Source organism: Harmonia axyridis, chromosome 1 (genome assembly GCF_914767665.1).
Source record: "Harmonia axyridis chromosome 1, icHarAxyr1.1, whole genome shotgun sequence".
In the NCBI taxonomy this organism is placed as follows: domain Eukaryota; kingdom Metazoa; phylum Arthropoda; class Insecta; order Coleoptera; family Coccinellidae; genus Harmonia; species Harmonia axyridis.
In genome coordinates this window covers 5,408,658-5,435,130 of record NC_059501.1, presented here as the reverse complement: position 1 = coordinate 5,435,130, position 26,473 = coordinate 5,408,658, and the positions used below count along the sequence as shown (strand labels likewise).

General features: G+C 37.5%; 1 protein-coding gene across 3 annotated transcripts in view; it reads right to left on the bottom strand.

The window, feature by feature from the left end:
- LOC123671060 overlaps positions 1-26,473 on the bottom strand; it is a 106,689-nt gene that overhangs the window by 38,015 nt on the left and 42,201 nt on the right. For all 3 annotated transcript variants that reach the window (XM_045604717.1, XM_045604718.1, XM_045604719.1), the window contains exons 3-4: positions 16,573-16,713; positions 3,765-3,882 (exon numbers count right to left, since the gene is read on the bottom strand). In XM_045604717.1, coding sequence (XP_045460673.1) covers positions 3,765-3,882; positions 16,573-16,713 — 259 coding nt within the window. The remainder of the gene's footprint in view (positions 1-3,764; positions 3,883-16,572; positions 16,714-26,473) is intronic.

Genomic DNA, 26,473 nt, shown 5'->3' with positions numbered 1-26,473 from the left:
CTTTTTTCAATAAAAGAGGTACAAAATAATGTTTTCTACAAAAGTTTCACGAAATCGACTAGTGTTTCTCAAAATGTTTTCCCAAAACGAAATATATACAGAGTGGGCAACATATTGATTGCAACTTCATTTTTCCAAATGGAAAACCCTGTATATTTTTCTATATTTGACTAGCTCTTTTTCTCCTGATTTCGAATATAACATATGTTTGGTCTATCTCCATTATTCTGAGACCACAGAGTTTCAAATTTCAAGAACAACCTGGCATGCTCAGTAATAAGTTTTCGAATGGTAGGCTGCGATAACTCAAAATGCCTTTTTTTGAGTTGTCTCGTTGGCAACGATATGTCATACGTTTTTCAGTATAAATTGGAATTGGATGATTTGGATGCAACTCCATATATTCTCTCCTTGTAGCTTTCTTATTTTTATTGTTCTCCACATGAAGCAAAAATATTTCAAATTTTTCCGCTTCTGTGTAGTGTATATACGATGAATAGTTTCATTCAATTACAAAGGTATGTCATATATCGTTGCCAACGAGATAACTCAAAAAAGGGAATTCTGCTTTATCGCAGCCTTCCACTTGAAAACTGATTTTCAAAAAATCTTCTTAAAATTTGAAACTCTGTGTTACTCAAAATAAGAGAGATGGGCCAAACATATGTTATATATTCGAAATCAAGGGAAAAATAGCTAGTCAAATATAGAAAAATATACAGGGTGTTCCATTTGAAAAAAATGAAGTTGCAATCAATATGTTGTCCACTCTGTATATATTTCGTTTTATGAAATCATTTTGAAAAACACTAGTGGATTTCGTGAAACTTTTGTAGAAAATATTTTTTTGTGCCTCTTTTAGTAACAAAGTTGAAGGGGGGGCAAATTATGGTGAAAAACCCGGTCATTTACCGCGTGGAAACGTGGAAAAGTTTTATTTATTTCATTACCTATATAAGTTGCTCTAGAAGCTCTGTTTTATATCAGTTGAAAATGTAAAGTTAACTCCAAAGCTTAATGGCCTTTTTCAGCGAATTATTCTATAGGGTAAAAGTAACTAATGATTCGTTATATAAAATTTGCAGCATATCCAACTCAACAACTAAACTACATGAAATATAAATAATACAGCTACACTAATGAGGTAGGAAATTTCGAGTAGATTATTTCTTCATTCAGGTTTTACATTATTGCCCATAATATTGAATTTACGACCTTTATCTTCATCTCGAACACGCCCTTACGTTCTGTCCAACGCTGTATATTTATTTTGCTTTATTATTTTTTGATAGGTTCGTTCGAGCAAAAATTTTGTTTCACGACTCTTCCATCAAAAACTGACAATGTGATTTGTAGAAAAATCACGGACAAGATAGTCCGATAATGAAATAAAGTGTGCCAAGGATCTAACGAATTTAAATCCGGAGACCTTGGTGGCTACCGAATATTTTGGTAGGTACTTGGTTGATTCTCCGTGTGAAACTGAAACTTTTGATGATTTTTATAGTTTGATAAGAAATTCAATATCACGTTATATATTTTTGAAAAGGGAAATATCAAGCAATTTTATTTTTTATAGAAAAACATTTACATTTAAAAAATAAGTTACTACACCAATAGATTCTACTAGAAAAAGTTCTAATAGGATTTTTTGTTCCATATTAAGAGCACAAATAATAAAGAGGTTATAAGAACATTTGACTTCACGCCATTTTTCAATTTTCTCTTATAGCTGTGGTTGCGGTTTTCACCAAATCAATTCTCACACAAATCGAACCCAAAAATGTGCCATTGATATTTTTTTAGCTCAGAGGATTTCTGAGATACTCTCACTAGACAACAAATTTGGGACACTCAATACAATAATTATTGATAAAATCAATACAATAGTTATTTGTTCTACTAGACAGCGAAATAGATTGACTGCCGCAGCTGATAGTCAAGGCAGTCAATCTACTTTGCTGCCGAGTTGAACCCATTATATTTTTTATCGATTGTTTATAATGATACATGTAGGATAATGTATTTGCAAATTATTACAATTCCCACAATCTTTTTATTTTTCCTGTAGTAATAAATTAAAACGGAACTTGATAGAAATCGCAATTGTTGGAATGATTGGTTGCTATGGAAATGTATAGTATGTCCATGATAATTATAGTTTGACAACTTATGAAATATCTGACAGTTTTTTGAAAAAATATCGGATATATTTATATTATGGGCAGTGATGGCGACTTAGAAGTACTTACTCCTCCAGAAATAAGGAAGGTGGCAATAGTATATTGTGCAACAAGTGGCGAAAGTCCAACTTTTCTCGCGAGAAAAGGACTTTCTCCACATGTTGCACACTATACTTTTCCTACAACTGCCCAAATTTCAATAATTCAAGTAATGGACTTGATTCAAATCAAAATGGCCTTCGTTGACAGTATGTGCTAATTTATTGCGTTTCCATAGAAACGACTCAAAATCCCAATTTCATTGGTCTACCAAGCGAGGTGAGGGCAAAGTGCCGTGAGGAATAATATTTTCCACAGTATGAGCAATACATAGTTTTGAAATTGAGTAAGCTATGAAGAATGCGCTACTTTTCATAGCAGTTGTAAAAAGAAAAATTGATTTTCAGAAAATGTTGAATGTTTTATTCGCATTGAAAATAATCATTTGCTACTTAGGCAGGTGAAGTAATACTTTGCTAATTGATATGTGTCTCCAAAATCAATATTTGCTGTCAATCGAAGAAAAACAGATTACCTTTCTGATATCAATTTCGAAGAATACCTTATAGTCCGGGAGCCAGGTGCAAATTTGGTTGATTATTCCCTCTCGAGAGATATTTGGTGAGATGCATCAGATAATAGTAATAAAAAACCTCGTGGACGTCAGCTACGACTCGGCTGGGGGGGAGAGCGGTGGCAGCCCCCCAAACATGAAGAAAAAAAAAATACATTCTGTCATTTCCTCCCAACTGAAAATTTGTCAAATTGTAGCTAACCCAATATCTAGACGAAAAAATACAATCAGCTGGCTATAGCAAAGTGTATTATACATAGGCTGGTGCCTCAAACATGAAAAAAAATTATATTTTCAATGACAGCTCTGACAGCGACTCTGATACTGAATCAGAGAGTGGGAGTAACTAAATATTATTGTGCAACATGTGGAGAAAGTCCTTTTCTCGCGAGTGTGGCACTCTCTGATTCATTATCAGAGTCGCTGTCAGAGCTGTCATTGAAAATATATATTTTTTTCATGTTTGAGGCATCAGCTGACGTATAATCCACCATGCTATAGCCAGCTGATTGTATTTTTTCGTCTAGATATTGGGTTAGCTACAATTTGACAAATATTCAGTTGGAGGAAATGACTGAATTTATTTTTTTTTTCATCGTGTTTGGGGGGCTGCCGCCGCTCTCCCCCCAACCGAGTCGTAGCTGACGTTCACGAGGCTTTTTATTACTATTATCTGATGCATTCTACTAATTACCGTTTGAGAGGAGTTATGTATATCTGTTACTGGCTCCCGGACTAAAACCTTATTTCTGAGAAAAAAGATACATCTAACATTATTTTTCCAACTTCGCCCCCGTCTAACGTCGAATTTGCAAGCAATTCCTTATCCGCTTCTGCCAAAGGGCGAGAAGTTTCAATCCTTCCCGATCCCCGTATCCCCAGGACTCGAGTTCAGCCATTTTCCAACCCTGGAACTCCCCGGAGAGACCACGAGAGTTCGGGAATTCTAAATGTCGACTCTGACTTACCTGCTGAACAGTCGAAGAACGACGCAAATTGTGATGAACATCAGAAACATGGCTACTAGGATCCCTATCATGGCGGGGTCCACGTACTTCCCTGGATGAGTCGGAGTCTGCAGTGGAACTGAAAAAGGGAAAGTTGTCCGGTTAGAAAGATAAAAAAAGTGTCGTGTTGTTAGAAAAAATTAAAAAAAAAATTTCCCCAGGTATTAAGGTGTCAGTGCTTGAGTTAAATAGAAATCTTGATTTCCATTGGTGACTTTATCATTGGTTTGGGATGGTTCTCAGAGTAATAAACATAGATGGAGGAGCATATGTCATTTTCAGTAGGCAAATTTTATCCCCAACATGAACTATCAAATCATTGATACGATATTTCACTCAATTCGCGGGTTTCTCCCCAAAGAACGCACTTCTTATGTCCCATATTGAATCAACGTTTCATATTAACTCAAAATATATTGAAATAAATACGTAAATATATTAGAAATTCAGAAAACAAACTTTGAGCGACGTAAAACAACCGATGACACTAGGAGAGCAAAAGCTGCAAAACCTTTGATTTCATTAGGTAGATACAGAAAATAATAAATATTCTGCTTATTATAAATCCAACAAATAAGAAAAATATTGGATTCCAAATATTCATATTTGCATATTTAATCGGGAACCACTCGAATGAATATATTTCATTCAATATAATACATATTCATAACGATATAGTAAAATTGAGGATTTGAAAATATATCACAATCCGACAACGTAATCCAACCAGGTTGGGGACATGTAAAATTGCGTTTACTCCCTCTATCTATGTTTATTATTCTATGGGATGGTTAATTTTATAGCTTTATTAATAATTCATCTCATTTCTAGTTGAAGCGGCCAATTGATCCCAGCAAATATGAGCGCTTTTATTTTTTGACTAAGCTACTGGGTTATAAAGAGTGTTTTTTTAAACCTATAGAACTTTAAATTGCAGTAAAACAACGATGGATTATTCGATTGACATGAATTTTGTTTATCCGCAAGATAATCTTGTGGCATTACATTTTGAATATGATTTCTGGCATATGACCGCCACGGCTGGCTCGGATGTGGTCCAATCTGGACGTTCAATTTTCGATTACTTTTTCCAACATTTGTGGCCGTATATCGGCAGTAACACGGCGAATGTTGTTTTCCAAATATGTAGTCAAGAGTTTGTGGCTTATCTGCATAGACCAATGACTTTACATAGCCCCACAGAAAGTAGTCCAGCGGTGTTAAATCACAACATCTTGGAGGCCAATTCACAGGTCCAAAACGTGAAATTAGGCGGTCATCAAACGTGTCTTTCAATACATCGATTGTGGCACGAGCTGTGTGACATGTTGCGCCGTCTTGTTGGAACCACAGCTCCTGGACATCATGGTTGTTCAATTCAGGAATGAAAAAGTTAGTAATCATGGCTCTATACCGATCACCATTGACTGTAACGTTCTGGCCATCATCGTTTTTGTAGTACGGACCAATGATTCCACCTGCCCATAAAGCGCACGAAACAGTCAGTTTTTCTGGATGTAACGGTGTTTCGACATACACTTGAGGATTAGCTTTACTCCAAATGCGGCAGTTTTGTTTGTTGACGTAGCTATTCAACCAGAAGTGCGCTTCATCGCTAAACAAAACAAATTGGACTTAGTGCGCGATACGTATTCCGCACAGAACCATTATTTTCGAAATAAAATTGCACTATTTGCAAGCGTTGTTCAGGCGTGAGTCTATTCATGATGAATTGCAAAACCAAACTGAGAATAAGTCACTTGACAGCTGTTAAATTGGTCGCCATCTTGAACAGTAATGCCAACTTAAAGTTATATACCTCGAAAAAAACACCCGTTACAAGGGTTGTCTAAGTTTCCAGAAATTCCTTTGGAGTCAGTGAATTTATTGCCTTATAATACTTTCAAATAAACCCCGGTATTTAGCGGATCGCGGTATCCACTTCTAAGGGACATCTGGCCAAGCGTTTTTATGGACTAGTTCGAGTGACATTGGATATATTATAACTACTGAGTACTGGGAGACCATTACATCCACAAAAAGTCACTGTATGATGTGCAATTTGATCTGGTGGAGAGATTGGTCTGTACTTCTTTGAAAATGAAGAAGGTGTCACTCAAATTGTGAATTCTCATCGCTTTAAACAAATGATTACCGAATTTTTTTGGCCTGAAGTTAATGATATGGAATGGAAGACATGTGGTTCCAGTAAGATGGTGCAACAAGCTAAAAAACACCACGCAATTTGGTTTTATTGGACGAATAATTTCCAGAACGCGCAATTTCTCGTTTTGTCGATGAGAAGTTTTTGTGTAATATCTTCATCGAAAGTTATGAATATAGATAGATGTTCATTCAGGAAAGCCGTAAGGTCATTACCTTTCGTTGAAAATAAATTGCAGATTCTTGGCGCCTAAGCACCACAAATTCTTAGCCGCTGCGCCCTCTATCTTCCGAAGATTTATCGGATTTAATCCAGCTAATCTCTATGGGGGAATATGATACCTGTGGGCTTTACAAATGATATTTTGTGTGCACAGTGCGCCTATGTTTGGATACTGGAATCAATACCCATATTTTATGGCACAGATAACTAGCCAGTATTGTGTAGAATACGATAGGGATCTCTGTTTCAGTTCTGGCTTATGCATTTGGATCGATATCGAATTGAATAAATCACGGAATCATGTTGAAACTGCACTAGACAAAAAGAATATTATATGGATATTGATTCGGTATGTTGGTATCTACTTTCTACGAGTATAGCAAAATTTTCCATGAATCAATACAATATTTCCCTGTCGATTTTGACAATCTCTACATGCATTTAATGAAAATTTCCATGACCAGATACATATCCAGTTGTATGTCCTCGATAACTCCACGAATTCCATCTTCCAAGGACTTGAATCGATTGTGGAGGATTGGCATAAGCCTTAACTTTCACGAGGACAACCATTAGTTTGTGAGATATTACGTTGTGAGTAGCTAGTTTTGTTATTTGAAAAAAAAAAGGAAAAAAGTTTCGTGTGCTGATTAAATATTGCTTTTTGAAGGAAAAAAATACAGTTGAAGCAAAATCTTGGCTTGATGAAGAGTTTCCGAGGTCTGTACCAAGAAAATCAACCATCATTGATTGGTATGCTAAGATTAAACGTGACGAAATGAGCACCGACGACGGCGAACGCAGTGGACTGCCAAAAGAGGCTATCACCGACGAAAAAATCAAAAAAGTTCACAAATAATTTTGAATGACAGTAAAGTGAAGTCGATCGAGATAGCAGACATTGTAAAGATATCATCTGAACGTGTACAACATATCATTCCGGAATATTTGTACATGAGAAAGCTGTGTGCGAAATGGATGCCGCTCGAGCTCACAACCGATCAAAAGCAACAACGTGTTAATGATTCTGAGCAGTGTTTGAAGCTGTTCAAGTGCAATCAACCTGAATTTTTGCATCGATATGTGACAATGGATGAAACATGGCTCCATTATTTCACTCCGGAGTCTAATCGAATGTCACCTGAGTGGACTGCACATGATGAACCGAATCCAAAGCGAGGAGGAACACAATAGTCAGCTGGAAAGGTTATGGCATCAGTATTATGGAATACGCAAGGTATAATATTCATGGATTATCTCCAAAAGGACCAGACCATCAACATCTATTATTATATAGCGTTATAGGATCGTTTAAAGGATGAAATCGTTGAAAAACGGCCCCATTTGAAGAAAAAAAAAGGTGCTGTTTCATCAAGACAATGCGCCGTGTCACAAATCAATGAAAACAATGGCTAAATTGCATGAATTGGGCTTCGAATTGCTTCTGCATCCACCGTATTCGCCAGAGACTTTTTCCTGTTGTCAGACCTTCGAAGAATGCTCGCTAGAAAGAAATTTAGCGCCAATGAAGAAGTAATCGCCGAAACTGAGGCCTATTTTGAAGCGAAAGGCAAATCGTACTGCAAAAATGGTGTCGAAAAGTTGGAAGATCGCTATAATCGCTGTATCACCCTCGAAGGAAACTATGTTGAATAATAAAAGCGAATTTTCCAAAAAAAATGTGTTTTACTATGGTAGACAGGGGACTCAATTGGACTGTTAAACGTCTGGTTGATCAAGCATCTTCCTCTATTGAAAACTCGTAGTATCAGCATAATCACTCATTTGGTAAAGCTGTTGAATCCCTAAATTTTGAACCCATTCCTATCCCTCCTCCCTCCAAACACGTAGTAAGTCAAAAAGGATCGATTCCACTGCAGCGCGGTATTTGCTTCGGCTGACAGTCACAGGTGTTTCCGTGACGTACATTTTGGTTATTCTGTAAATAAACCTCCTATGATACTCCCATGAGTACCTATGTGTCTTATGTACCTTGCTTGCACGATGAGACTGGAACCTGGATAGTACATCACATGGTGATTCTGCCTGTTACAACACCAGTCATTCAGAAAGAGTGCTATTCAGAATGACATCTTCTTTTACCAGGCAGCAAAGTAGAAATTGACTGCCGCCAATGGTGATCGGTATAGAGCCATGATTACTAACTTTTTCATCCCTGAATTGAACAACCCTGATGTCCAGGAGCTGTGGTTCCAACAAGAGGGCGCAACATGTAACACAGCTCGTGCCTCAATAGATTTATTGAAAGACACGTTTGGTGACCGCCTAATTTCACGTTTCGGACCTGTGAATTGGCCTCCAAGATCTTGTGATTTAACACCGCTAGACTACTTCCTGTGGGGCTATGTAAAGTCATTGGTCTATGCGGATAAGCCACAAACCCTTGACCAATTGGAAGACAACATTCGCCGTGTTATTGCCGTTATACGGCCACAAATGTTGGAAAAAGTCATCGAAAATTCGACGTCCAGATTGGACTACATCCGAGCCTTCCGTGGCGGTCATATGTCAGAAATCATATTTAAAATGTAATGCCATAAGATTATCTTGCGGATAAATAAAATTCATGTCAATCGTATAATCCATCGTTGTTTTATTGCAATTTAAAGTTCTATAGTTTAAAAAAAAACACCCTTTATCAATATCTAACATTGACGAATTGATAGAAAGAAGAGTTAGATGAACGAGGCACTCAATAAAATGAAGCCTGGTTGCCCAGGCATCTTGTTCTATTGAAAAATTTGTAGTATCAGCATAATTACTCATGCGGTAAAGCCGTTAAACCGCTAAATTTTAAACCCACTTTTATCCCTCCTCTCTCTATACACGTATAGCAAGTCAAAACGGGTCGATTCCACTGCAGCGCGGTATTTGCTTCCGCTGAGTGCTGACAGTCACAGGTGTTTCCGTGACGTTCCTTCAGAAAATGTGTGAGGAATGTTCCAATAATACGACGTCGGACTGCTCAAATTAAATTGCAGATTTTCTCTGGATCCTATCCGGCCCGCCTCATCATTTCCCAAAGGGAGGGGGAGTAGTGGGGGGAGATTCGTGTTTGTTTTCGTCACGAACCGATGCAGAACGGATCAAGCGATCCTCGGTTGACAGGATCGCTTCACGGGGGTGTTTGGGAAGGGTTGAAACGGGGTTAATGCAGTCGGGGATTGAAATTGAGGTCGTCGAGAATCGAGGTCAGTGGAAAAGTTGTACCCCAAGTTTGATCGTCCTGATCTGTTTGGGTGTTGGTGAGAGTACAAGGTTTGAATTAACAGGCCAATTGAAAAGTCCCCGATCTACCATAGTAAAACACATTTTTATGGCAAAATTCGATTTTATTAATCAACATAGTTGCCTTCGAGGGTGATACAACGATTATAGCGATCATCCAACTTTTAGATACAATTTTTGAAGTACGATTTGTCTATCGCTTCAAAATAGGCCTAAGTTTCGGCGATTACTTCTTCATTGGCGCTAATTTTCTTTCCAGCGAGCATTATTTTGAGGTATGAGAACAGGAAAAGGTCGCTGGGGGACAGATCTGGCGAACACGGTGGATGCAGAAGCAATTTTAAGCCCAATTATGTCATTGTTTTCATTGATTTGTGACACGGCGCATTGTCTCGATGAAATAGCACCTTTTTTCTTCAAACTGGGTCGTTTTTAATGATTTCATCCTTTAAACGATCCAATAACGCTATATAATAACCGCTGTTGATGGTCTGGCTCTTTTGGAGGTAATCAATGAATATTAGGTATACCTTGCGCATCCCAGAATACTGATGCCATAACTTTTCCAGTTGACTGTTGTGTTTTTCCTCGCTTTGGATTCGGTCCATCGTGTGCAGTCCACTCAGCTGACTGTCGATTGGACTCCGGAGTGAAATGATGGGAGCCATGTTTCATTCATTGTCACATATCCAAGCAAAAATCAGGTTTATTGCAATAAAACAGCTTCAAATAATGCTCAGAATCACTAACACGTTGTTGCCTTTGATCGATTATGATCTCGCGCGACACCCATTTTGCACACAGCTTTCTCATGAACAAATATTCGTGAATGATATGATGTTCACGTTCAGATGATACCTTCACAATGTCTGCTATCTTGATCGACTTCACTTTACGGTCATTCACAATTATTTATTGAACGTTTTTGATTTTTGGGTCGGTGACAGCCTTTTTTGGGCGTCCCCTGCGTTCGCCGTCTTCGGTGCTCATTTTACCACGTTTAAACTTAGCATACCAATCAATGATGGTTGATTTTCCTGGTGGTGCAGATTCTGGAAACTCTTCATCAAGCCAAGATTTGATGTCGTTCAGTGCTTCCTTGAAAATTTCCTCAGAGAACAGAATTGGTGTCGAATTGGCGGACGATGAAAACTGAACATGTTGTAACGGGAAGTCCATTAAAACTGTTGAAGTATTCAAATCAAATATTTTCGGGCATGGAAGGTATTGAAAACTTAAAAGAAAAAAGATTGTGTGATGCTTAATTTTGTCTTGACACACATTAACGAACAGCTCTTCTCCGTTTTTAGTGTAAAGGAGAACACTAGTAGGACCCGTAGGAGGTTTTTGTTTCATGTTAATAGCTCCAATAATAAAGAATTTATGAGAACTTTTCATTCCATGTCATTTTCAAATTTTCAGTTGAATTTATGGGATTGCGGTTTCCACCAAATTAATTCTTTGAAAAATCGAACCTGAAAATTTGCCATTCTTTTTTTTTCTATTTCGAAGGTTCTGAGATCCTCTCACTAGACAACGAAATTGGGACAGCTAAAGTAGTCACCTGGTATTTGTCTTCTTCGTAATAGGCCGCAATATTCATGAAGAAAATCTGAAGAGTTAAATTCGCTATGAATTCACATAAATTCACATACTTATCACATACTAGTCCCCGAGTTCATTCATCGAACCTTTCAAAATGAGCTGTTGCCAAGTTCCAGAGAAGATACAGTGCCTAATGTTCCATAGAGATACTTCAGGGTCCTAGCAAGAGATGTATTCAACCAAAGTTGTGAGAAGATTAATGGATCTGATGAAAGTGCCCCATGGAACTAGCCTATGAATGGATAATCTACCGGAAACCCACTCTCCAGAATCTTAACCGGTGACAAGTTCTTTCAGTCTATCGATTTTCACTCTATCCCAAGTTTTCGTGTTGTGAAATTGAAACAATATTCAAAATTTCAAGAACACCTTTAACAGCTAAAACTTAATGTATTCAATATACAAGCGTTTTGAGTATATTGTCTTCATGAAGAGAGAACAGGGCTCTTTTTGGGTAGGAAAATATGGGAATTCAATTGGAGGGTGTAGTTACTTTCTGTATTGGGATATCGTTATAATGAATGCTATTTTGATATAATTTCAGACTTAGATAAAGGACGATATTATACAAATCTGAGAATGATATCGCTATGGATTTATCAAAAACGTTCTATAATTACTTTTAGTGGGAAAAAAGGGTTTGAATACTGCAAATTCCACCATTTCAAAATGTGATACAACTTAGCAACAAAAGAACAATGACTAACACTTCAGTTAATAAGTCCCGGGTTTAACAGAAAACACATTTTTTCTTTGAAAATTCGACTTTATTCGGCAATATAGTCACTTTAAAGAGCCATACACTTACTCCAACGTTCCTGTATTCTATTAATATTCACTGAAACGGGGTCGTTGAGGCTATGTTAGCCTTACGGGAATTGCGACCATCTTGATCTTTTGTTCATAACCCTACCTATTCAAATCCAGGAAGGCCGTCGATATGGTTAACGGCATCCTTAGAAGCCTTGGCTATTACTGAGTATCCAGAACTGAGTTTTCCATGTGAGTGGTTCTTAGGCCAGTCAACTCCGGACATTTGCACACTATGTGTTCGGCTGTTTCTACCTCCTTTCCACAGAGCCTGCAGATCTCTTCTGTTCACTTACCCATGCGATACAAAAGGTATATGCATCAACAGTGTCCTATCAGCAGTCCCACCATTACCCGAAGCTCAGCTCGTGGTAGCTCAGGAGCTTCTTGGTATAGGTCAGTGAAAGCACCACAAATTTCTTTGCCTGAGCAAGACCCTTCAGAGAGTTTTTCTATTGTCCCTCTCCCATTGTTGGACCGCTTTCTATACTGGTTTTTCCCAAGCCCACAGAAAAGCTTAGTACCAACAGGTGTTAACCTTGATAACCTTTTTGCAAGTTTATCGGCTTTTTCGTTTCTTTCGTTCTTCTAACTGTTCAATACCTTTTATGTAGACAGATTCCTTTTTATTTTCGAAATAAGCTTCAACCTCAGTAATTCTTTATTAGAGCCAAATTTCATTCCATGAATAGTCTTTTGAGGCCTGCAAAACGCCAGTAATCAGTAGATACCAGATCTGGAGTAAGTGCTGAGCGGTTGAGGAGCATTATTTTGGTGGAAGAGAATTTTTTCTAATGCATTTGAGGACGTTTTTTCATTAATTCCAGCACTCAATTAATCCAATAACATTATGTAATACTCGAATATCTCAATCCAGGCTTAACTCTATATCGACTCAATAAATCTATTGGCAATATTGATCTGCAAATTCCAGAGATCTATCAATACAATACTACGGGCTTATAGATCTACCTATTCCATTGATCAACAGGCATTTGACCCAAAAACAGACACAGGAATGAATATTTATTTATTAGTCCTTCTCTCCATGGAAAATGGAAATCCATTCGAATTAATATTAAACAGGGTCATTCTGGTTTCCACATAACATCTAAACATGAAGAAATCAGAATAACCTCCATTTACTATTAACATAAATGAATGTTGGGCAGTGTTATAGAAGACTTATTGATTCTCCGAGCATTGTTCGGTCAGACGACGGGTGACTCACTATTTTCAAATATTTCCAGAAGAGATACGATATGAACGATACGTTCATTAAAACTGGGCTGGCAAGTGCTCAAATTGCAGTCTGTTCCTCGCAACTTTTCGACGATTTCCTTCATTTGGAACAAAACGAGCTTATCACGGACAGCTGTCAGCCACAAAAGCGAGGATTCAGATGGAGAGAGCTGTACATAAACGGACAAGAACATTCGTTGTAGCAGACACGACAGAACAGAAACAATTTTGGAGGAATGTCCCATTTCGAAATTATCCTTATCCGACTAATCAGCAGATGTGTAAAAGCTCAGCGATGTTTTGGGTAGAGGTTCATTACTTTTACGTCACTCAAGATTTATCACCGTTCTAGAGTTGTCCTTTCTTCTGGTGTCAAGTCCTGGTGCGTTGTATATTGTTTTTGGGAACTCGCTATTGTGGTAGCGGAAAGTAACATTTCTCGAGCGCTTTTAGATTTCTTACCTTATACGAAATGTATGCTGAAAGAGCCAGAGCTAAAGATATTTTGGAATAACCTAAACTGTAATGCTTAACTTGGGTAGATTATTTATAGGAATCTTAACTCTTACTGTATGATAATAATAATTGTATGGGCGACTGATCTGTGACATATACACACATCTGGAAATGAGATGAATATTTTTCCTCTATTCCAACTGCAATATATCTGATAGAAAATCTTTGTTTGTTATTCTTTGCTTTATGCAGGATGAAACAGAATAGGAAATGTGAGAAAAAATCTAAATTTATCGAGTATTTATTTTGAATTAATTATAGTTATACCTCAACTGAATCCAAATCCAATAGTCCGTATTACGATCTCTTCATTCAACTAACTCAATACGTCTATGCATCCCACGAATCAAGTCATCAATAAAATTTTCAGGAATATCGTTCCATTCTTCTTGAAGGGCTAAACTTAATTCCTGAAAAGTTGAAGGTGGGTTTTGGAGATTGGATATTACTCTCCCTAAGTAATACCATACGTGCTCAATTGGGTTCATGTCTGGAGAATTTGCTGGTCAGTCCATTCTCTGGATATTGTTCTCTTGAAGAATGTTTTGAACCCTTCGTGTGCAGTGTGGTGAGGCGTTATCATCCTGATAAATGAAATTATGCCTAAATTCGTTGCCCAGAGGTACAATGATTGGTTAAATGATGTTTTCTACGTATATGGCACCAGTCATTGTTCGTTGAACGATAATAAAAGGGGTACGGAGACCGAACATTATACCCCCCAGCACATTATTGATCTGTATTGAAAGGGCAAAACTTCCCAGGCGAAATCAAGTTGCTCTAGTCTGCCTGGACCTCTCCAAACCCTTCCTCGTCGACTATCACTTTGTAAAACGAATTGTGACTCGGCCGAAAAAAGTACGCTGCGCCATTGTCTTGGTGGTGTTCTGCCCATTGCCGACGGGTAGCTCTATGTCCAGGTGATAGCCAAGGTACTTTTAAAAATCTTCTTGCCCTTAAATTTGAGGAATGCAACCGTCTCCTTATGGTACTGGTTGAGACTACTCATCTATAGGTCCTCAACAAATGACTTGGAAGGGCTGTTACAGATACCGTTCGATTTATTCGAGTAAAATTTGCGATATGTTGGTCTTCCCTTGCAGATATTACTCTGGGTCGACTAGGCACCGGTCTTCGGTCAACGCTGCCGGTTTCCAGGAAAAGGGCCACTATGCGCCTTACTTAAGTCCGTGGAATATTCAAACGTTGCACAACTTGGTGGTTCGACAAAGCTTCTTGATGTTGGGCTACTATACTTGCCCGGTCTAAATGAGAAATTGAGAATATTCTCCATATTACAACTCTCATTAATTGCCGAACAAGAAACATTTTTTTGCTGATTTATTGTTTTCATTTAAGTAATAAAGTAGTGAAGATTCCACAAACAAAAAATTGTCATGTTACATTCAACAAATTGAGGGTTGATACGGGGGGCCAAGACTTTTGACGATGTGTGTATGTTGCATTTTGAAATATTAGCTCCAGATACTAGAAATTTTCAAACAAAAGCTCATAGTGGCGCATCCATATTTTTCTTCTTGAGATACAATTGAGGACACATTTTTTTGTCCATCAGTCTTATAAATGGAGGATCCTGTCCATGCATACTTGAGTTAAGCCTTCTGTTTTACAAACACAACGTCGAAAGCATCGACGATAAATGCTGGATTATCCTCTTGAGCGGAGCTTATGCAGAACGACATAACCATAAAACTAAAACAGCGTTTTATATAAGCCATCTAAATGTAATTGGGCGGATGTTAGATAAAGCGATGAAAATGCAATTTTCCTTCTTGACATTCAGCTGAAGATGAAGAAAGAATTAAATGGGATCAACTGATATTCAAGATATGTATTTATTATTTATTATTTTGTCGCAAGTTAACACGTGCAATTTGTCATTATTCTCTGAAGCAAGTCCCGTTCAAATCGCAGTACTACAGAGCGTTAGTGAAAGCTTTAAAAATTCGAACACTCAAAATGGTTGTTTTGTAGTTGTAATATTGAGCAAACATTTCACTGTGTACTACGTAACATGAAACATAATTAGTCTAATGATCGTCAGTTCGCAAATGTACTAGCGACGATAGAACTAGTTATCTGAAGAACTTAAGCTGAATCAAATGCTCTCGTTTATCTCCTCAAATTATACAGAAGCTCCCATCCAAATGATCGTCAGTTCGCGAATGAACTGGCGACGATAAAACTAGTTCTCTGAAGAACTTAAACTGAATCAAATTCTACAGAAGTTTTATCCAAATGATCGTCAATTCGAAAATGAATTAGCGACGATAGAACTAGTTCTCTGAAGAACCTAGACTGAATCAAATTCTACAGAAGTTCTTTCCAAATGATCGTCAGTTCGCAAATGAATTAGTGAAGATAGAACTAGTTCGCTGAATAACTTAGACTGAATCAAAGTCTACAGAAGTTCTATCCGAATGATCGTCAGTTCGCAAATGAACTGTCGATGATAAAACTAGTTCTCTGAAGAACTAAGACTGAATAAAATTCTACAGAAGTTGTATCCAAATGATCGTCAATTCGAAAATGAATAAGCGATGATAGAACTAATTCTCTGAAGAACTTAGACTGAATCAAATTCTACAGAAGTTCTTTCCAAATGATCGTCAGTTCGCAAATGAATTAGTGAAGATAGAACTAGTTCGCTGAATAACTTAGACTGAATCAAAGTCTACAGAAGTTCTATCCAAATGATCGTCAGTTCGCAAATGAACTGGCGACGATAAAACTAGTTCTCTGAAGAACTCAGACTGAATCAAATGCTCTCGTTTATCTCATCATATTTTACAGAAGTTCCCATTCAAATGATCATCAGTTCGCAAATGAACTAGCGACGATAGAACTAGTTATCGTTTATGAACAATCCTTTCCAACTTTACAGAGTCGTGAATATGATTTACTACAATATTTTCAATAAATATTTCCATTCTGACTCACCTACGCATTCCACCTTGCCGTCGGACTTCAAAACGGCAATTTTTTCGAAGCGGCAGACACAAACTCCATCCCGGCATTCTGTTTGGGGGGTGACCGTCTCACATTGCTCCGTAAAGAAACATGATTCGTTCACTCGAACAGCTGAAAAACAATTGATTCAATATAAATATTTTCATCCTGTCGGCTGAGAAGAAAATTAATTTTTTATATGTAGGCGTTGCTACTGTGTTCTCACGCCACCTTAGTTAACAGGCTAATTGAAAAGTCCCCGGTCTACCATGGTAAAACACATTTTTTGGCAAAATTCGATTTTATTATTCAACATAGTTGCCTTCGATGGCGATACAGCGATTATAGCGATCTTCCAACTTTTCTATAACATTTTTGAGGTACGATTTGTCTTTTGCTTCAAAATAGGCCTCAGTTTCGGCGATTACTTCTTCATAGGCGCTCAATATCTTTTCAGCGAGCATTTTTTTGAGGTCTGAGAACAGGAAAAAGTCGCTAGGGACCAGATTTGGTGAATACGGTGGATGAAGAAGTAATTCGAAGAATGATTCATGCAATTTTGCCATTGTTTTCATTGATTTGTGACACGGCGCACGTCTTGATGAAACAGAACCTTTTTTTTTCTTCAAATCACATCCCAGAATTCTGATGTCATAACCTTGCCAGCTGACTGTTGTGCTTTTCCTCGCTGGATTTGGTTCATCGTGTGCAGTCCTCTCAGCTGACTATCGATTGGACTCCGGAGTGAAATTATGGAGCCATGTTTCATCCATTGTCACATATCGACGCAAAAATTCAGGTATATTGCACTTAAACAGCTTCAAACACTGCTCAGAATCATTAACACGTTATTGCTTTTGATCGATTGTGAGCTCGCACGGCACCCATTTCGCACACAGCTTTCTCATGTACAAATATTCATGAACGATATGATGTACACGTTCAGATAATATCTTCACAATGTCTGCTATCTCGATCGACTTCACTTCACGGTCGTTCAGAATTGTTTTGTGAACTTTTTTGATTTTTTCGTCGGTGAAAGCCTCTTTTGGGCGTCCAATGCGTTCGCCGTCTTCGGTGCTCATTTCACCACGTTTAAACTTAGCATACCAATCAAGGATGGTTGATTTTTCTGGTGCAGACCAGCGAAACTCTTCATCGAGCCAAGATTTTGCTTCAACTGTGTTTTTTTTCCCTTCAAAAAGCAATATAATACACGATTTTTTTTCCATCTTTTTAAAATAACAAAAGTAGCTACACAACGCAATATCTCACTAACTAATGGTCGGACTGCAGCCAAATTTTGACACGTATTATTTGAAGGTTGGTACTAACTGAGAATCATATGGATTTAATACTAGCATCACCATCTGTGCATTAGACCGGGGAGTTTTCAATACATACTCAATATCTCATTGGTCATAACTGTTCATGCTTTTTGCAAGTACAGTAAGGTTGTATCGTAAGTTGTTTTATATCTTCAGTAGTAGTAGTAGTGTATTCACGGTACAGTTATTCCTTTTATATTGATAAAAAATGTAAATAGAACAAAGTGCCTGCTGTTTCATCAAAGAGCTATATGTATAGTATTCAGTTCAACGAATAAGAAAAGCCTTGACGTGAAATAAGTCTCTTTTATCGTGTAGAAATCAATAAATCAATCGTCTGCAGTGAAATTATTTTCAATCTTCGCAATCCTCTTAAGGCTATCCGCACACGACGAGATCGTTCCAACGCGAAGAGCTTTATGTCCAGGAATTGAATGAATTCCTGAGAAATGTCCTCTGGGCTATCTCTCCGCTCTTAATGGAAAACGGCCAAAAGCTCTGAGCGTAGCAGGCGAAGCAGCAGGAAGCAACGATCACCGTGGGTCACGCAGGCAATACGGCTCGAACTTTTCTCGTAAAAATGGCGACACAACAGGTCAATAATTCTATGCGGTGGCACCTGTCGATATTTCTTTCACGCAAGGTCGCGAACTTCGTCAAAATCGAAAGGTAGGTAGGAGGTGATCTGTTTGCACGGAAAAACCACCATGCGATTTTTTTTTTCGTACAATTTATAACGGGTGTTTTTTTTTCGAGGTAGATAACTTTAATTTGGCATAACCGTTCAAGATCGCGACCGATTTAACAGCTGTCAAGTGGTTTATTCTCAGTTTGGTTTGGCAATTCATCATAAATAGATAGACTCACGCCTGAACAACGCTTGCAAATAGTGCAATTTCATTTCGAAAATAATGGTTCTGTGCGGAATACGTATCGCACACTACGTCCATTAGCGATGAAGCGCATTTCTGGTTGAATGGCTACGTCAACAAACAAAACTGCCGCATTTGGAGTGAAGCTAATCCTCAAGTGTATGTCGAAACACCGTTACACCCAGAAAAACTGACTGTTTGGTGCGCTCTATGGGCTGGTGGAATCATTGGTTCGTACTTCTTCAAAAACGATGATGGCCAGAACGTTACAGTCAATGGTGGTTGGTATAGAGCCATGATTACTAACTTTGTCATTCCTGAATTGAACAACCGTGATGTCCAGGAGCTGTGGTTCCAACAAGACGGCGCAACATGTCACACAGCTGGTGCCATAATCGATTTATTGAAAGACACGTTTGGTGACCGCCTAATTTCACGTTTTGGACCTGTGAATTGGCCTCCAAGATCTTGTGATTTAACACCGCTAGACTACTTTCTGTGGGGTTATGTAAAGTCATTGGTCTATGCGGATAAGCCACAAACCCTTGACCATTTGGAAGACAACATTCGCCGTGTTATCACCGATATACGGCCACAAATGTTGGAAAAAGTCATCGAAAATTGGACGTCCAGATTGGACTACATCCGAGTCAGCCGTGGCGGTCATATGCCAGAAATCATATTTTAAATGTAATTCCACAAGATTATCTTGCGGATAAATAGAATTCATGTCAATCGGATAATCCATCGTTGTTTTATTGCAATTTAAAGTTCTATAGCTCTAAAAAAAACACCCTTTACTTCGAAAACAAATAAAAAGTTTGCATTGCGGATTTTCGTGAAAATTCGTGTCGCTTTCTTTATCGCGCTCATTCAGATTGCCTTTGAATGAGTTTTAATCAATACTGAAGACAGGGATGTCTTCCGATTTTATTTGAATGAGGGAAATCTTTTTTCTCCGACTGACAGCAAATATTTATTTTGCAGACACGTATCAATCACCAAAGTATTACTTTTCCTGCCTAGGCAGCAAAGTGATTATTTCCAATGCGAATAAAACATTCGACATTTTCTGACAATCAATTTTTTTGCCATCTTCCTTATTTCTGGAGGAGTAAGTATCTAACGGGTGTTTTTTTTCGAGGTATATAACTTTAAGTTGGCATTACTGTTCAAGATGGCGACCGATTTAGCAGCTGTCAAATGATTTGTTCTCAGTTTGGTTTGGCAATTCATCATGAATAGACTCACGCCTGAACAACCCTTGCAAATAGTGCAATTTTATTTCAAAAATAATGGTTCTGTGCGGAATACGTATTGCGCACTACGTCCATTTTATTTTGTTTAGAGATGAAGTGCATTACTGGTTGAATGGCTACGTCAAAAAAAAAAATTGCCGCATTTGGAGTGAAGCTTATCCTCAAGTGTATGTCGAAACACCATTACATCCAAAAAAAACTTACTGTTTGGTGCGCTTTATACCATAAATCATATTTAAAATGTAATGCCACAAGATTATCTTGCGGATAAATAAAATTCATGTCAATCGAATAATTCATCGTTGTTTTATTGCAATTTAAAGTTCTATAGCTCTAAAAAAAACATCCTACATAAGTCGCTATCACTGTCCATAATATAAATATATCCGATATTTCTCCAAAAAACTGACAGATATTTCATAAGTTGTCAAACTATAAGCATCATTGACATATACATTTCCATAGCAACCAACAATTGCGATTTCTATAAAATTTCGATTTGATTTATCACTACAGGAAAAATGGAAAGATTGTGGGAATTGTAATAATTGGCAAATACAATATCCTACATGTATCATTATAAAAAATCGAAGAAAAAATTATATGTTCAACTCAGCAGCAAAGCAGATTGACTGCCTTGGTTAAATTCCTAGCCTCGCTATGCTCGGCTTTGAACTATCAGCCGGGACAGTCAATCTACTACTTTGCAGCCTAGTAAAACAGATAACTATTTTTTTATTAAAGAAATTATACAATCTGTGGTGATTTTTTAACTATTTTCACTACAAATTTTCACTATTACAATTAAATTTTCCCTATTTTATCTTGAATTGTGCTTCTTTCTGTAACATCTAACCTTTAAAGATAATTCTTAGCCAACTCCGTTTGGAAGATAATATCACTTTTTGGCGAACCAAAACCTTCAATGACGTGATCTAATAAGATGGAAATTCGTATAATCTCATAAAAAGATATACTTGCTTCCAAACTGATTCAGACTATCTGAATTGAGCTGATTTCGCAAAGAAAACTTGTACAGTTACTCGTGAAATACCCTGCTTCAGATTGGTTGCAATTTCATTCTGTTAGTGTTCCAGTACTAGAGATTTTAATGACGTGATCGCTAACCTCAGATGACGGAGAGGGCACGAATATAAGAAAGAAGTATTCCAATTAAAATGTAACATACCTTTTGAACTGGTTTGAAAATTTCTGGGACTTCAAGTCAAATGCGGAACAAATCAATGGGACAAGTTGTCAATTTATGACAAGTTGTCCACAACTGCGGCAAACAAGACGAAAACACAATAATGTTCGCAATATCCGAGGCAATATCTGAATTCAGAGAAGCACCAGAAGAATAAGTAAGGATGGTGAGAGGTTTCAACATCATTATCGCAACTCTTTGTGCGTTTTCTTCATCTAACTGGTGCAGTCAAGACCTGAATAAAGACGGAAGAGTTGTGAACCTCTAGGCTCTAGCCCTTTCCGAATCCCAGCTTTTCTAGTTTTATATAGCCAGACGTAGCAATTAGTGAGCTTCCCTTATATTTTCAGATCATGTGGGATATAAGGACTCACCAGCACACTTGCACTATACAGGTTGCTGTTCGTGTTGGTTTCCATTTCCAAAAGAGAATATTCTGTGAACTTAATTTATGACTACATGGTCTTTATAACAGATCGTATCGATGATTTTCTTTATTTCTGTATAACTCTAACGGTTTTCGATATCCCAGTAGGGCTCCTCTAAATAGTTCTAACCCTTTATAGATGAAACTTTGGCTTAGTCCAAATTGGTCACCTGATTTCAATGATCCTAACCCTATATATTGAACACTAACAAATTGAATTAGAATTGTAGACAGAGTTTTTCCCATTCATTACTTAAAATTGCCTTGATTGAAACCCCCGAATTCTTTATACACTGCGCAAAAAAATGAACGTACTTTCTGAAAATCTCAATTTTAATGAAAGTTAACTCTACATTGACTTTATAACTTATTTTTTATGTTCTCTCGGGAAGGTTTTGAACCATACAAGACACATTAAATGGAAGAAAAATTCAGGATTTCACCGAATCTTATGTGAAAGAAGAGAAATAAACAATTTTCAAAATACTGGAATGCTGATGAGTGATTTAATACTTGGTATTTCCACCCCTTGCGTGAATTACAGCTCGGCAACGACGGTTCATACTCAAAATGAATGATCTTAAAATGTTCTGATCTAATCCTTCCAAGATTTCTCTGAGTTGGATTCCTAAGTCATTAACAGCAGCTGGATGACTTTCTGAACTTCTCAGCCTTCTATTGAGGTTGTCCCAAACCTGCTCAATCGGATTGAGATCTGGACTTCTTGCTGGCCATTCCATTCGAGAGACTTCAACCTCTTCAAGGTACTTCTGAACGATGCGCGCACGATGGGGTCTGGCATTATCGTCCATAAAAATGAAATTTTCACCAATGTATGGGGCAAATGGCACTACATGCTCTTCAAGAATGTTCCTTATATACCTATCAGCATTCATAGCTCCATTATCAACGACCACTAGGTCTGTGCGAGCAGTCAAAGATATTCCACCCCATACCATAATCAGTGGCGTACCCAGAAATAGACCTTGGGAGAGGGGATAAAGAAAAACAAATTTTCCGTCTTCTGAAGAAGTTTTCCAAAGAATTTTGCTTACTCATAATAAGATTGTGATATATAAGGTTGTTACATTTAATGGATATTCCTTCCGGGGGGATATATCCCCCTTATCCCCCCCTTGGATACGCCACTGACCATAATCGATCCTCCCCCGAAACCAGTATTATTCAGGAAATTGCACTGAGCATATCTTTCATGTGGACGTCTGTATACAAGGGAACGTCGATCACAATGGTAGAGGCAGAATCTAGACTCATCTGTGAAGAGAACTCTTTCCCGATCAGCCTCTTCCCAATGGATATGCTCTCTCGGAAAATACAAACGCGCCCTTCGATGGGCTGGGGTAAGAGCTGGGCCTCTTGCCGTGACACGAGGCCAAAAATCATATTCTCTGAGGCGATTTCTTATTGTCTGAGTGCTAATTTGCACCCCATGAGTTTGCTCAAGCTGATTTTGAAGGAGGCGAGCGGTTGCAAACCGTTGTCTCAACGAAGAAACTCTCAAGTAACGTTCTTGAATGGCAGTTGTTACCCGTAGTCTACCCTGTCCTGGTCTTCGGACATTCATACCTGTCTCCCTGAATCGCTGCAACATTCTGGACACACTTGTATGGGAAACCTTTCTGCAATTCTTGTGTATGTCCACCCTTCTTCTCGAAAAACTACCGCTTGGGCACATTCCTCTTGGATCAAATTGCGTGTTTCGCATTGCATAGCGATCGAGTGTAGAAAATCAAACGAAAGAAAAACTATTGATCACTAGAATTGATCGAGAACAACTGATTTCAGAATGGAGCCAATACATTCAAAATCTCATCTTTTTTTTTTCCTGCTGGGAAAAAACATCTGTATTGAAGAAAAACGTTGAAAGTGGATAACATATGCATGCATAATTCTGATAAAAATAATTATCATTGAGAACACTTTCAGTTGTAGAATAAATTTGAGATTTCCATAATGTACGTTAATTTTTTTGCGCAGTGTATTTGGGAAGTCAGTTGAGGCACCAAAAGCAAAGCTGAATTTCTTACAGCATGACATCTGGTGAGTCCACCAGTGTACAACGATAAGACTGATAAGATTCTACAGCTTCATTTTCCTATTACCTAGTAGGGGCCACTGGCTGCTTTCACCTTACACTTCCGAGACATTTTTGCGATATGGCTTCCTCTGATAGATAAGGTGGAAATGAGCTATTTAAGAGCCTAAGGGTTTTCTCGTACCTCCGTGATAACCTAATCATTTTGAACCCTTTCTCGGAATATAAGGGTCAATTTTCCAACTGAATCGTGCGTATTCGCACTTGAGGCCTATCCCTTAGGGTCTTTTCGTCATTTTCAAGTTTTAATGGGCTGTTTTCAACATTCAGGACAGAACGTTCTGAAGCTCATTGCATTCACCCCGTTGCCTGAAATGTTCGTTCTGAAGCAAAATAATAAGGGTAAAGATTCAAATAATTTAATGGTCCTGAAATTATTTAAGAACTTTGGGACCCGCCAAACGTACCTAATGTTTTATTCCAGTTGAAATCTCAAAGTCATATTAAATTCTTGCTACTGTTGGATGTACCAGAAATTCATATCAGAATTCAATCTTCATCTTCGAATGAGAACAATTTTTGAGGTCCAATTGTAATCCCATCCTGTTTTTTTATCAGTAGGCAACATGATCTCTGTTAAATTCGCTCTATTAGTGTGACGTCACACACCGCCATTTTTGGTTCTCCTGTCAGCGTTCAGAATACAAACAAATAAATTGTCATTCAAATTAGTACGGTGTCGTTGAAGGAATTGGCTTATTTTCATAAATAAGAGTATTTAAGGAACGATTTCAGTATTAATTGATAGACAGAAGGAACGAGGTTAATACCAGTAAGTTTGAATCCTGTATCATTCCCCAGATTTTGTAAAAAGTTGTAAAAATTGTTTATTAGTTGAACTTCAAGTTCGAACTTACTGGCATTAATCTCGTGCCTTCTGTCTATAAATTAATAGTGAAATCGTTCCTCAAATATCTTATTTATCGAAATAAGCCAATTTCTTCAACGACAACGTTCTAATTTGAATGACAATTTGTTTGTTTGGATTCCGAACACTGACAGGAGAACTAAAATGGCGGTAAGTGACGTCATCACTAATGGAGCGTATTGACGTCAACCTCTATTCGACAACTTATTATTCATTGTCATAGTGGTAAGAATAATTACCTATTCGAACTTTACTGATATAACGATATTTAAAAATTATCTATCTTCTACAGTTTTCATATTCTCGAACGCTGAACAGATCGCTCTATCATTTCTTCGCTACGTAGTGAGCTGATTCCAAAAATGTATCACATGTTGATTCCAATTGGTACATGGTGGACAGAAATACAATAGTTTTGTGTGTGCTCATAAAGTAACGCGTAACATTCTCTATTAGTTTAATTATATAATAATTAACAATATCATCAAAAATACTTATTGTCTAGTGGCAATTGGTTTGAATGTAACACCCTGTAGTTTGTTACATTTTTAGATTAATAAAAATATAATGGTACAATACAAACAGTCCTGTAGTCTTCAAGCGCATAATTGGCTTATGAATGAATGATGACTCAAAGGAACCAAGCACTCGGTCAATATTTTTCTCGCATTTTCTCATCAACCAAATCGCCAATATTAAACACTTACAAGAATTTGCATTTTTTTGATTTACTACTTTAAATAATAAGAGAGAGGAAACATTTCCGCGTCTCACAGCCTACCATTAAAACCTTATCCAAGAGTGGCAAACTCATTTAGTCAAGAGTGCTGACATCATTTCCTAGAAATTAACCTACACGACAAATCCATCTGTAATTAACCTTAAAATTACTACCTCTTAAAAACTTCATAGCTTCTCTCGTTCAGCTACATGCAAACGCGTACACTTTTGTTACTTTCCGGTTCTTTTGCGCCAAATGAACTCGTGATATGCAATGCTGAGTCAACAACATGGCAGAAACGTATTCACCTCTCGGTGTAATGAAAATTCGCCCAATGAACAAAGGAATTAAAATAGAAAGTAGGTTGCTTACGAGAATCCCTCAGGAACACTCGTTATATTCTTGCAATATCCTTGTTTTAATGTGGTGTTTTGGCTCTAGAGTTGCAATTTGTTTAAATAAGGTACATCATCCGGTAATTCGATGTTACTTTGAAGGGTAATTCAATTAGAGCTCAAGGATTTTGAACTAGAATAAAAGCATCTCTGTAACACGAGACAGTTTAATATTTTCTCTAATTCAGTATCGTAATGAGATCATTACAGTTCTAAAAACAGTGCTGTAACGAACTCATTACAGCATCGTTATCAAGTTATATTTTTCGTTTTGTGATTGTCTCTACTGCCTTCCAATCCTATCAAATTTCAACTAACGTCAATAATTGTCAATATGATATAATTTGGATATAGTGAAATGATTTGCAGCATTATTCGCAATTGCCCTTAATTCAGGTGGTGTTGAATCGATTTCGTCACAAATAATTCATTAATTTAATGCGTAATTTTAAATTATGTGAAAATTTAAAACGAACTTTTCAAATTCCGTAATCTGTCAATTTTCGTAACAGTCACCAACTGCCAAGATACAATACAAAAGACACTAGGATGTATAATTTGAATTTTTCATTGAATTTCGACAATATTTCACAAAGCATGACTTAAATAGAGAAAATATCGTCTAATACTCGTTGCAGAAGGCAATTCCAACACTCTTCGCTTTTCGCATTCGTGTTGGAATAGAAGCCCCTTCTGCAA